This window comes from Egretta garzetta, unplaced genomic scaffold (assembly GCF_000687185.1).
Source record: "Egretta garzetta isolate BGI_Z169 unplaced genomic scaffold, ASM68718v1 scaffold226, whole genome shotgun sequence".
NCBI classification, from domain to species: domain Eukaryota; kingdom Metazoa; phylum Chordata; class Aves; order Pelecaniformes; family Ardeidae; genus Egretta; species Egretta garzetta.
Window position 1 is genome coordinate 586,826 of NW_009260021.1, and position 12,517 is coordinate 599,342.

At 52.1% G+C, this 12,517-nt stretch overlaps 1 protein-coding gene across 1 annotated transcript in view; it reads left to right on the forward strand.

Annotated features, from left to right (window-relative positions):
* The window catches only part of ZNF185 (zinc finger protein 185 with LIM domain), a 32,419-nt gene extending 24,120 nt beyond the window's left edge, over positions 1-8,299 (forward strand). The window contains exons 23-29 of the mRNA XM_035896161.1: positions 834-992; positions 2,657-2,752; positions 3,907-4,008; positions 5,346-5,414; positions 7,005-7,085; positions 7,447-7,549; positions 8,201-8,299. Coding sequence (XP_035752054.1) covers positions 834-992; positions 2,657-2,752; positions 3,907-4,008; positions 5,346-5,414; positions 7,005-7,085; positions 7,447-7,549; positions 8,201-8,299 — 709 coding nt within the window. The remainder of the gene's footprint in view (positions 1-833; positions 993-2,656; positions 2,753-3,906; positions 4,009-5,345; positions 5,415-7,004; positions 7,086-7,446; positions 7,550-8,200) is intronic.
* The last annotated feature ends 4,218 nt before the right edge of the window (positions 8,300-12,517 follow it).

A 12,517-nucleotide genomic window follows, 5' to 3' on the forward strand; every position in this document is an offset into this window, starting at 1 on the left:
TTTGCCCAGTGTACGCCGATTGAATGATACTGGCAGAAGGAATATTAGCTTTAACATTCCACCCACGTATGGTTGTTCATATTTCATTTCAGTTAACAACTTAGACCACTGCTGAATCCTGCAGCATTTCATTGTACTGGGAATTCAGCTCGTGTGGGTGAGGGGAAGTAGCATAGCCCTCTGCCGTTCCCCTGACCATAAGAACCTGTTAAGGGCATGGTGTCCCAGGTTTTCCTTATGGCCAGTCGTTGTGGTGTAACCCAGCAGGCAGCTGAACACCACCCAGCCACTCACTCACTGCCCCCCTCCCTCAGTGGGATGGGGGAGAGAATCGGGGGGGGAAAAAAAAGGGTACAACCTGTGGGTTGAGATAAAGACAGCTTAATAAAGCAGTAGAGGGGAAAAAAAAGTAGTAATCATAATAATAGAATATATAGCCACGCCCCCCCCCCCAGCCAGCCCCCCCCCCGAGCATGATGCCCTGTGGTCTGGAATAGCCCCTGGGCCAGTTGGGGTCCGCTGGGCCAGCCGTGCCCCCTCCCGGCTCCTTGTGCCCCTGGCAGAGCAGGGGAAGCAGAAAAGTCCTTGCTTGGTGTAAGCCCTGCTCAGCAACAACTGAACCATCAGTGAGTTACCAGCATTATTCTGGTAGTAAATCCAAACCACAGCGCTGTGCTGGCTGCTAGGAGGAAAATTAACTCTCTCCCAGCTGAAACTGGGACGGCAGTAGAAAGAGGCATGATCCAGCCTAGGCAAATTCTGAACACTTGTGTGAGCTGGTCATAGCAAATACAGTCACTGGCTTTATGGTCCAATTGGCTCTGATTCTTTAGCAGGTCTAACTTCAGCTCAAAAGAGAGTGCTCTCGGTGCGTATGAGACCCAGCACCCCATGCCTCTGTACATGGACCGCCAGCCTTTTAACATCAGCGTGTCGGCCCCCAGTCACAGGATACCATCCTACGTAGACAGCCAGGCCTTCGGCACCAGAAGGTAAGGGTGTGGGGATGGGACGCAGGGATGGGGAAAGCTGCTGGCCCAGAAATATTTGACAGAAACTCTGGTCCGGGTTGTACGATCGCTGCTTCAAGAAGCAAGAACAGGATTGTGTTGCCAGAGGGAGCAATGGTATTGCCAGGTCTCACAACAAATGGAACAAGATCATTTTTGGACCTGAAGGGCTGAAGAAGGGATTCGGGAGATCCGAGTTGATAATTGCTCCGTAACACTGCAGAGTTCTTGTCTTCAGATGACCTGTGTGGTGCCTGGACACCTGGCTGGTGTGGAGAGACCACATCTGCTGCTCCTCTGTAACTGCAGAGGTGGTGATTCAGGAGCAGTCTGGGTTTTATTTCTCATGATCCTCACTGACATGAGAGACAAGTTGTACGCTTGTAACTACTATTTATTTATATATATATATCTATGTTCATTCGTGTGATCCGAATGTAGCCTTTACCACCTCTTTTAGCATTTTTCAGAAAGTCGGTGTCACAAAGCTCTCACTTGTTTTTGGAGGCGTTTGCAGACTAGGACTAAAAAAACTGGGACAGACCTTTATTGTACTTCACAGCCCGTGACCACCCGCCGGCACTGTGTGATGCTGACGCCTCTCTGCAGGGCAAGCAACTCGCGCGTCGTTCCTGCCCTTGGGTTTATGTCCTCGACCAAACGCGTGTCTTGCCCAGAGCGGGGTTTTCCTCATCTTACGATGAGCTTAGCCTGTCCCTCTTTTTCTCGTTAATGCAGCAGTGATTTGCAGTGGTTTTTCAGCATTGTTTAACATTAAGTTATACAGTTGCCTGAAGCTTTAATCAGGATCAAAGTGCTGATATACAATATAAACATAATCTGTGCCCCGGGGCACTTGCAAGAAAAGAATGGCCATAAACTATAAGCTCATTTTTGCTATTGAAAGAGCCTGAGCTCTGCCCACAGGTTAAAGCCATTCCGATAATGAATTCTGTCTCGGAAAAGTGAAAATGTGTGGGTCTGACACCCAGCTGGGCAGCAGTTCACACGTGCAGATGGTGCAGGTGCTTTTGGCGAGCACTGGGAAAGGAAGCGATGTTGAAGATATATCCGTTTGTGAACTGCTTCGGCTTTACTCTCAGGCCACAGATTTTGAGTCTGCTCTCCTAGCCCCCGAGCTTTGTGTGCCTGCTGCAGAACCAGCACAGGTGAAATGGGCAGAGAAAGCATCATGGAAGCGACCACTGAGATGAAATATTAGTTAGCCAATGTGGGGCCTCTGGTGACTCCTGGTACGATGTAACTGGGGCGTTGTGCTTCCTTGCCAGACCTACCCCGGATTACGAAGGGAGAGTTTATGACGGGAGAAGCAGCCCGAGGCACAGCAGATATGACAGCACTAGTGCCAGGGGACACTGTGAATTTAACCCCACGGCTGGACGGTAAGAAGTCAAAGGGTGGGATCCCAACCTGTTAACCCAGAGGACGCCCCACTGCTACATCTATTCAGTACCAATTCCCTGGATCTAAGCATGTGCAGTGAGGTGCTGTTTGCATGGATGGCTGTGGTGCGTGGGTGATTTCGATGCTAAGCAGGGAGACATTTAGCCAAGATTCTCACCACTTGTGAGAATCCCTCATGTGCTCAAGTTCAGTGCTTGAGATTGTATCACTTCCTTTCATAGCCACGACTCCCTTCCCAGAGCTACCACCATGTCCATTTCCCAGAGAAGCCACAGGGTGCCGTTCTACATGGACAGCTTAAACTGTAACAGCACCAGGTAAATGGGTAGTCTTGACGGTCCTGAGGGAAACATCCGTGAAACTGCTATGGAAGAGCAGCTAGGAAGCAAAGCCAGGAGCTGAGAGAGAGACGAATGGTTTCCAGGGCGTGGATGTGTGATCTGGAGGCACAGAACTACTCTTAAACCATGCCTAGCAAGAGCTACCCAGCACAGGGTCTGTGATACATCCATCTCTGGTCTCTGGAGATCTTTCCCCATGCGGGATGCCACAACAGGGAAAGAAGGGGCTGGTTGCTGGCTACCCCCCCTTGACCAGAAATCGCCCTTTGCAGAGGCTACAGGAAAAAAAAAAAAGAGAGCTAAAAGCAGAGAGAGACGATGACTGTCTCCAAAATGTCAACAATTAAATGACTGAACTGGTCCCAGAACAAGGCTGTTGGAAGGGGTAGGAGGTATCCAATATGGAATACCATTACCCTGGGCTTGTTGCAGTCCTTTGTGGCAGTGTCGGTCCATCCATGTGCAGTCTGACACTGTATGGAGGTACCAGCGTAGGTCTGAGTGTTGGATCTGTAAAGGGGACTATGTTGTGGCTGTGAAGAGGAGGCGCAAGATCCTTGGATAGCTGAGGACTGGCTGCAGGCAAGATCAGCTCCGTCCCTGCAAGGCAAACTTAATGGGCCTCATTGCTGAGTGGATAGGCAGAGCTGCTTTCTGATGACGTTTTAGTAGCCATAGTTTTGCTGCCTTCTCCCTTCTGTAGCTTTGAAGTTATTAAGTTGGGGATAGTTATGCTGGGGATAGTTTTGTTGGGCTTTGGCCAACATGTCCTCCTCTCCCCTCCTCCCTCAATGTGTTGTGGGCCGTTTCTCTCCGTAGCTGCTCCCATTCGGGCTACAGAATTCACTTATGGTCTGTAGTTATTTGAAGATCGTGTTTGATCTTTTCTCCCACGACTCTGTAAATGATATGTTCCCAAATCACTTCTCCAGAGAAGTAGTACTGTTACGTGGCAGTAAAAAGAGAAAGGAGCCTTTTTGGTCTGTGGTAAAGACAAATTAATCTGCCTGGTTAAGGGCCTTAATACTGCACCCTCCTGCCGGTAGCGGTAGGTCTTGTCTTGGCTGCCAGCTTGGGTCATGTCATGGCTCGTGTTCCCAGTGCCCATAGACTTTTCTCTCTCTCGCCAGGCTTCTCTCAAGTTCGAGCGAGAGGATCTGCGGTCCGACGGCCACCTTACCGCACAACAGCCCAGCGGCCTCTGGGTACCAGCCTGATTCCAGCACCGCCGGGTAAAGAGCAGTGGGAGCCACCCGAAAGGGGGGAGATGGGCTGGGTACTTCCCTCCAGGCGCCCTTTTGTAGAGACCAGGGCGTAGCTCGCTGTATGAGTTGTGTCTTTTCCCTTTAGTGGTGGCAACATCGTGAATCCTCCGTAAGATGTTGTAGCTGGAGGGACACGGTGGAGCTCCTGGTGCCATGCACGCTCATCACAGGAGTGGGGCTCTTGGGAGACTCTTTGCCTTGTCAGTTATGAGCAAGCGAGCAGTCTACGTACAGCAAGTGTCCCAGATGCTGGTGGGGCTGGCACAGGACCCTGCTCTGTCATGTGTTACAGGAGGTAGCGTTCCGTCGCTCAGAGCTGTATTCTGGGATTTGTGGCTTCCACCAGCCCCACCTCAGAGGTGAAAACTGCTGCACAGTTTTACGCAGTTTAGAGAGGGGTTTCAAAGTGGTTGACAGGTCAGCATAGGCTTTGATGGGCAATATTTGGGTCCTCCTGGCCTTGCTATGGCCTGCTTATCACAACACCTGCCTAAGTAGGAGACTCTAGTCTGAAACACTAGGGAAGTGTCTATGCTAAGTTAAAAAAAAAAAAAAAAAGCTTTTCTTTTCTTTCCTTAGCTGTGACATGGCTTAGTTTGCTCATATAAGAAGAGAGGATTAATCGTAGCTTATAGGCAGCAACGAAAATGCACCATGGAGAAAGAGCCTGATTAGTTCATTTCATGGCTCTGGGAAGAGCGCCAGTGGGCACAGCGTCTGCCCTCGGTCTGCGGCAGAGCTGTAGACAGACAGACAGATGGGGACATGTCATTCTGAAATCAGGATTTTTAAAGAGGGAGAAATATGCAAGAAAGGTCAGCTCTGTAAGCAAAAACATCCCCAAACCAAACCAGTAGCAATTTATAATGGCTGGAAACGCTGGAGATGTTCCAGTGACAAAAGAGGCGCTGTAAGCAGTGCCGTGCCAGTAGGGTTTTAATGTTAACGGGCAGAACCACAAGCTCTCTAAATGCTTATTGTGTGCATAATCCTGACATGATTTGAAAAAGACTTATCCCTGCAAAACAGGGGATAACTGGATGAGAGAGTTCTATTACCCGTCCCATTCTTTGTAATTAACTTGATTTGTTTTGGTGGGTTAATTAGAGAGGAACATTAGGTGTTATTTAGCAACAATGCTCGATATTCGGTGTTTATTCAAGAACAACACCATCTCGCTCTGTGCCTTTTCATGCACGCGTTAACGTGTCCAAGTGCACACATGTGGTCCCTCGCGCGCTCTCGCATTAGCTCCAGTCTTTTCTAATGCAAATGCTTCTCCTTCTTTTCCCATCCGTTCCCAGAAAAGGGGTCCTCTTTGTGAAGGAGTACGTGAACAGCAGCGAGTTATCAGCCTCCCCGCGCTACGGCAGGTATGAGGAGTGTCCAGAGAGAGTCATGTGTCTACATACGTGCGCAAAGCAAGGGCGTGTGGCTTCGCCAGCTAACACACACCAAGCAGGCTCCCGAGCTGGCACGGTCAGCGCTGCGTCAGCACGCCGCTGTGCCTCAGCTAATTAGCCCTGGAGGGATTATTGCATTGGGTGGGCAGAGAGTTTTGCTAAGACAACAGTGTGCTGCTTTGGGGACCCAGGCGGGTATCTCTGCAATCCACCGGGCTCTCCAGTCCCGATGCGGTGACGGGAGGACCGCTGCCCCACAGCTCCCAGCGGAGGGGGGACGCTCCCCCTCTGAGTGGGTTGGCCTCTAAGGTGGGTGATGGGATGAAAACGTTGCACTGCAGTTTTTTAGGCTGCATATTTGGCACTGTCAGGCTTCACTGTGCCTTTGCGCGCAGAAACGAATCATTGGAATCGGTGAGAAAAATGTGGAGGTCGAGGGTTCTCGCTCAAAAAAGTTATTTACGAGTTAGAAAAGACGCCATTTTCAAGCTTACATCTTCAGTCTTCTGTATTCTGCTCAGAGGTAGCTAAGTAAAGCTACTCCAGGTTGACACCAGCGTGACTGAGAGCAGAACCTGGCCCTATGTACCTCCTGCTTACGTTGGTGTGGCAGCCAGTTAACACCCAGTTTGATGCATCCCTGCTGGCACTTGTCCTCCCTCAGCGCTGCGTTGGCATTACTGTGGTAGCTGATTACAGACTCCATAAATCTCTAGCCTTTCCTCTAGGAAAGCAGATGTGAGTGTCTTGCCGCAGCGTCTAAAAACCACAGGCAAAAACAGAAGGCAGAGAGGGAACACTCAGCTAGGTGAGACTAAGGATGTGTTCCGTGCCTTTTCCTGCCTAATAGTTCAGGATTTGGGAGTTTAGGAAGCAGTGAAAATAGCTGCTGTTTATGGGGTCCCTATGTAAACATCAGGACCCCAGTGGGGCCAGAGAAGCTTTACTGATGAGTGTACTGGAGGCAGGATTTCACAGGTTGCCTGCCCAGCGGCCAGCACAGGATTTTGCCAATCTCATCCAGCAGCCAGTGGGAAAACACACTGGTCCCCCCAGCCTGGGCCACGGCCTGTGCATGTCCCAACTCCAGAGCTGCTGGACGGCACGCTGCGGGCCCCTGGGCAGCAGAGCCAAGGCAGCCGTGGCTCTCGCTGACGGGGCAGCCCTTGCTCCTCCTCCTCCTCTCCCCCTTTTTTCCCCCCCCCCCCCCCCCAGCCAGCCTTGCCTTTTCTGCCATTTTAATGAGACAATCTGGCTCACGGAGGGGTCTGATGGCTGGCAAGGAGTAAGGGTGGGGGGGAGCATGTGGTTGGGAACACAGCAGAGGAGGGAGAGAGCAGTATCCTTCCCTTTGCTTTGGCAAGGTTGTTAGGTCTTCTCAGCCCTCTCTCTGTTAGGGAAATGCCTTTTCCGAGCTGGTTAGGAAGGACCAACCTTCTCACCAAGCAACAGGCAGCTGGGATGTTACAGTTGGGACTTCAGGTTCACGGTCAGCGATTCCATCTGAGATGCTCTTCCCATGTATCGCTGCCAAGTGCTGATATTTCCTTCTGTCCCCAGTGGCAGCCCTGTGGATTTGAACGATTTGGAGAGAGCAACCTATGGCTACCACAGCTACCTGTCCAGCACTCCCCTGCAGAGGTAGGACAGTTCGGGGCTGCCCTTGGGGGTTTCAGCAAACTGTTAAACAGAAATGACTTTAAGGTTTTGCTTTTTTAGAATATTGGTATGTGTTTGGTGAAACAGCAGCACAAAGTGTAAATGATCTTTGGAAAATACAGTGACATTGACTTAAAGATCTGTACTGCCCTGCTGCCGTGGTCTCTGCACCTCCGGGACGCCACGTGTCCCTCCGTGCTGTTATGTGACATGGTCAAACACCTGTAGGAGCAGGCAGGTCATGGACAGCGGTGCTGGTGTTAGCTCAGAAGCCTCTGGTACCAGTGCTGGGACTGGAACCAGCTTGTGTTACAGAGGAATTCACTCTTCTCTTCCTCCGCAGGTCCAGTGAACCTGTTTGCAGTTACTGCAGCCGTGAGATCCGAGACTGCCCTAAGATCATAATAGAGCATCTCAACATCTGCTGCCATGAATACTGTTTCAGGGTAAAAAAACCCAAAACAAACCCATAGCTACTGACTGCCTTCTGTGTGGTGCTGTGAAATGGAGTGGTGGGAGGAGGAATCTTGGTGCAAATCCCGCCCTCGGACTTTCAGAGTAATGTATAGTGTGCCAAATGCTTGCATCCACATCGGGACAAAAAAGTCACACAGTCACAGGTGTTGGTTGTGTCCCCAAAAGTTTTTCAGCTCCTCAAATAAATGTGTATTAGCACAAGGAGAATTCTTTATCATCACCTGATAGAACGGCAGCACCATCTTTCCTCGTGTCCCTGTCCTCGTGGCAGACTTGCTGCTTTGTGGCCTTTGGTCTTGCTGACTGTCTCAGACCTTGCACAGTTTTTGTCCTCATGGCAGACTTGCTGCTTTGTGGCCTTTGTGCCCCCGTGTGGGTCTTGCTGACTGTCTCAGACCTTGCACAGTTTACAAGTAAGGTCTGTGGCAATGGTGAGTGTCGGGGGAGAAAGCCTGCAGTGGTGTTTGTCTGTTGTAGAAAAGTTTAGCCTCAAACTAAGTCGCTGCTTTGGCATCCCCACACCTTTATAAAATGACACAGGGACTGTTCATTCCTCTGCCCCCTCCGTTAGTGCACGGTGCTTTGGTTACCGTCCAACCACCTTGTTTTCCCTCTGGCAGTGTGGAATTTGCCACAAAGCAATGGGAGATCTTCTGGATAAAATATTCATCCACCGGGACATCGTCCACTGTGACAAGTGCTACGAGAAACTCTTCTAGGTGAGTGCCCCTTCACAGTGTCAGCGTAAAGGGCCGGGTGAGAGAGCTTGTGGAGTTTGCTGAATGAAGAGCATTTGACCCTCACGTTGACCGAGTGACCCACGTGGGGGTTTTCCCGTAGCTTTTTAGTGGGAAGCGGTGACCCTTGTTGCAGAATTAGCCAGCAACATGCTAGAGCTGGTCCCGGGGGCCTGGGTTAGAGCCAGGATCTCTGCCCATAATGTGACAAACAGGCTGTGTTAGCTTCCCCCGGGGGAGGCAAGCAGGGGGGCTGGCTTGAGTGACGAGAGGGATGTCCCTTAGAGGTTGAGAGTCCCCTCTGAAGGTCATTAGAGAGTTCCTCCTTGCGTCCCGGGCTGACCTGCTGCAGGGGGCTGGGTGCCGTTTGCAGCCGGAACGTTCCTCCAGCGAGGAGGCAGCGTGTCAGCCATGGGCCCGGTCACCACTTTCCATGAAGATCCTTTGAGATGGAAACCGCTGGGAAAAGTAAAGCATTGTACGCTCTGTCGGCAGATCAACAAGGAAGTAGGTTGGGTATGGTTTTGTCCTGTCCGATTATCTGGATGGGGCAGGAGTCACCACGGTGGCAACCAGACACCCTGCCGCTGCACGGAGATCTTTATAGAGAGAAGCCTGCTTTCCTCCCTCTGCCTCCTGCGAGAGAGGAGGAGGGAAAGGGGCACCCGCACGGCTGCTTTGGTTGCCCCTTAATGCAATGTGACTGGCTCGCCTCTTCCATCCCGTTCCTGCACGGTTCAGCTGCTCCGCTGGCCTCCCTACCGCAGCGGGGTGTGTGGCACCCAGCTCCTGCGTTCACCTTCTCTTTATTTCCTTGCAGGGTTTTGCAAAGCTGGAGAAGGCAGCCAGTGGAAAGTCCTCGGCAGCACGGATCGGAATGTATCCGGCAGTTCCTGACTGGCTAAGATAGCAGAATTCCCGCTCCCCCCTTTCCTCAAGTTATTTTCCCTCTCACTGCCTCATCACAACGAATGAGTTTAGCACCCGCTAGTTTACGCTGTCAGCCGCGTACAAGACCAGTGCCAGTGTAACAAGATAAGGCAGTGTCATCTACAACGATAAGTGGGCTGATTTTCCGAAGGTGCTGAGCCCCTCCGCCTGTCTTTAACTTCATTCAGATTCCGGAGCGCTCCCTGCGCTGGGAGTCAGGCAGAGCTCCCTAGGTCTAGCTAAGCTCATTGTGAGAAACCTCTGCTGATTTTATTTTTTTTCTTTTTTTTTTTTTTTTTTTCAGTTCCTTTCTGCAATCGGGCTGCAGCGCAGTGTGTGTGAGCTGGCACAAAGCAAGCCGATACCACAAGTGTTAAACGCTATATTTGGATTCTTGGGAGGGTTTGAATTTTAGTTCTTAGCAAAAGCCTATTTCTGCTTCTCTCACCCCCAAAACTGTGCCCAGAAATAGCTTCTGCCTGATTTCCATTTGCTTTCCATGGGCTTCCAGGAGCACTTGCAGACTCACTTTACTCTAATTGTGTGTCAGGTTTAATTTCCCCTTCCTGCCCGCTCCCCAGTGGATTGCTGCAGCAGCATGCGTGTCTGCTGTCTGCTGGGGAAGATAACGCTCGCTTTCACCTGGTCCCTTCGCTTGGCCTCTGACGGTAGGCGTCTGGTGGCCGTGCAAGATGTGCCAGAGAAAAGGCATCTCAATTGCCGCTCCTGACAAGGAGCACTGCTTGGCTGAAATCTGAATTTCCCCCCACCCGGCCAAGGCTTGCCGTAGCGCCTCTCTTGCTGCCCTGAATTATTTACATCACAAATGCTCGCTCACGAAACTGAACTTCTAGCAGATCAGAATCGCCTCATTTCAGCCCTTAATTCAGACGCTGAGAGGTTGAGAAAGCTGAATACCGAGAAACCTGGAAGTCAGCCTCTGGGCCTTGGAAGCACAGCTCTGGACGTGCCCAGGGAGCGGCGGTGCTCTCTTTGGAAGCACGAGGAATGCCTGCAAAGCCCCCGAGCCAGCTCTGGAGCGGCTCCTGGGCGGAAAGAGGTGATGGCACGAGCTCCAACGCGGACTATCGTTAGCTAGCTAATTCTTTAGGCGCTTGGCGATGGGAGCTGGCTTGCATGCAAAAGCTTAGCAAGTTAGTGTTTTACAGCACAGGAGCTACTTAGCTATTACATATATATATATTTTTTTTTAGGCCCCTGTACCAGTTATTTAACCAAACTATAGGCGTGACCTCAGAAGCAACTCCATGAGGGGAATTCCAGCTGAAAGCAGTCACAGCTTTGCTACTGGCAAGCTTTGGGTTGAGCCCTCAAAGCCGTGGCTGCGACAGGGGCTCAGGGCAGCTCCCTCGGGAGCGTGCGCGGTACCACCGGGGGACCCCGAAACCCCCGAGGTCACCAAGGCGTGGTTTTCAAACGTGACTAGTGATTTGGGCTGCCTACGTTTCTAAGTTATCAAGATGTTAGAGATGATGTTTTCTGAACAGAAGAGGGTCACAAAGCAGCTCCTCTACCCAAATTGCTCATTCCTGAAGACCAGGGCCAGCGGTTCCTTGCCGGTACCTGTACCAGCAGCCGCTCCGCACCTCGTGCCGCGGTCAAAGGGGGGTGTGGGGAGGGGTGGTGGTGTTTAAAATGCCGAAACAGACGGGCCGGTAACTGCAGCTGCACCTCGAGCAGATGGCCTACAGAAATAACGTATTCACCGCTTCCAGCATTGCTGATGGGTACGTGGCCTTACGGGGAACAGGATTTGTCCGCGACGCGTGTTGCGTGCGTGTCCCCGTAGCGCTTGTTTAACCTCAGCCTACAGCTCTAATAAACAGCCCTCGCTCAGGCGCAGCCTCCCCGCCCCGTGGCACGCTCCTGGTGCGCCCTTGCCTCTCAGGGTCTGTCTCGGTTTCTTTTTTTTTTTTTTTTTTGCTTCTCGGTGGCCTTGGGGCACTGAAGGCTTTGTGGGAAGATGTGGAAAGGAGAGAGGGTGTTCTCAGGGGCGAGGGTGGGTTCAGCAAACGCGCGCTCTGATGTCCTCCACACAATTTAAGTCGGGTTGCTCTAAAAATCTGCTGTTACCCTGTGGGAAGGGGAGCCCCGCCACGCTGAAGAATCGCCCCTGTGTCCAGACAAGGGGCTCTCGGAGGTCCTGCCCGTCCCTTCCTTGCACGTTTCCCTAGGCCTGGACTGCGACCTGCGCGTAGCGTCGCCACAAAGGGTTCGATGGCATTCCCCCCCCCCCGCCAAAGACACATATCCTGCAGCTATTCTAAAAATAATACGCTTTAATGTGTTTTGGCCTGAACTTTAAAGAATTGCTGATCTACCCCTCCCTGCTCCACCCTCCCGCAGAAAAAAGAAATGATTTAAAGCTGTAAATATTCCTGTTTCCATGTGTTTGTGGAGAAGGGGTCAGCTGCACGCGGATTTCTCCTCCGTGCGGGGTGAGGTCGCGTATTTTCCGCAGACGAAAGAGTTTCAGCAGGGAGCCTGCTGCTGGCGGGGACGAGCCTCGGCCGGATTGTTACCTGTGAAATTGTAGAAATGTATGTAAAGGCTACACGGTGCGACGCCAGTGACAGGGCAGCGGCGGAGGCAAACCCCTCCCTGCCCCGAGGCCCCTGCGCGGAGCCCGGCGCTTTCGGCAATGTCGCCGTTTGCACAGCCCGGACCCTCCCGGAACGGCTTTCACCGGGCGTCGGTGCCAGACTTGGGGTGTTCAGGCCAACTGGGGAGAAAAACAAACCGGATTCTGCTTGTAGCGCTTGTCCTTGGTGGCCGCGGGGCAACACCGAACGCTTGTCGAAAGACACCAGGGGGTGCGTTTGGGTCCAACGCGCACGTTTTGGAGGAGGATGCGAGAAGAATGATGATTGTTGTCCAGCCTGGGGAAGAGAAGGCTGCGGGCAGAGCTGAGTGCGGCCGCTCAGGGCTTCAAGGGGGCCCAGAGGAAAGGGGGGGACAAGCTTTTTAGTAGGGCCAGCTGGGACAGGACAAGGGGGGATGGCTTTAAACTGAAGCAGGGGAGGTTTAGACTGGATCTAAGGAAGAAATTCTTTCCAGTGAGGGTGGTGAAACCCTGGCAGGGGTTGCCCCGAGAGGGGGTGGAGGCCCCATCCCTGGGAACATTCCAGGCCAGGTTGGACGGGGCTGTGAGCAACCTGATGTGGTTCAAGGTGTCCCTGCTCCCTGCAGGGGGGTTGGACTGGGTGACCTCTAGGGGTCCCTTCCCACCCAAAACATTCCATGATTCTA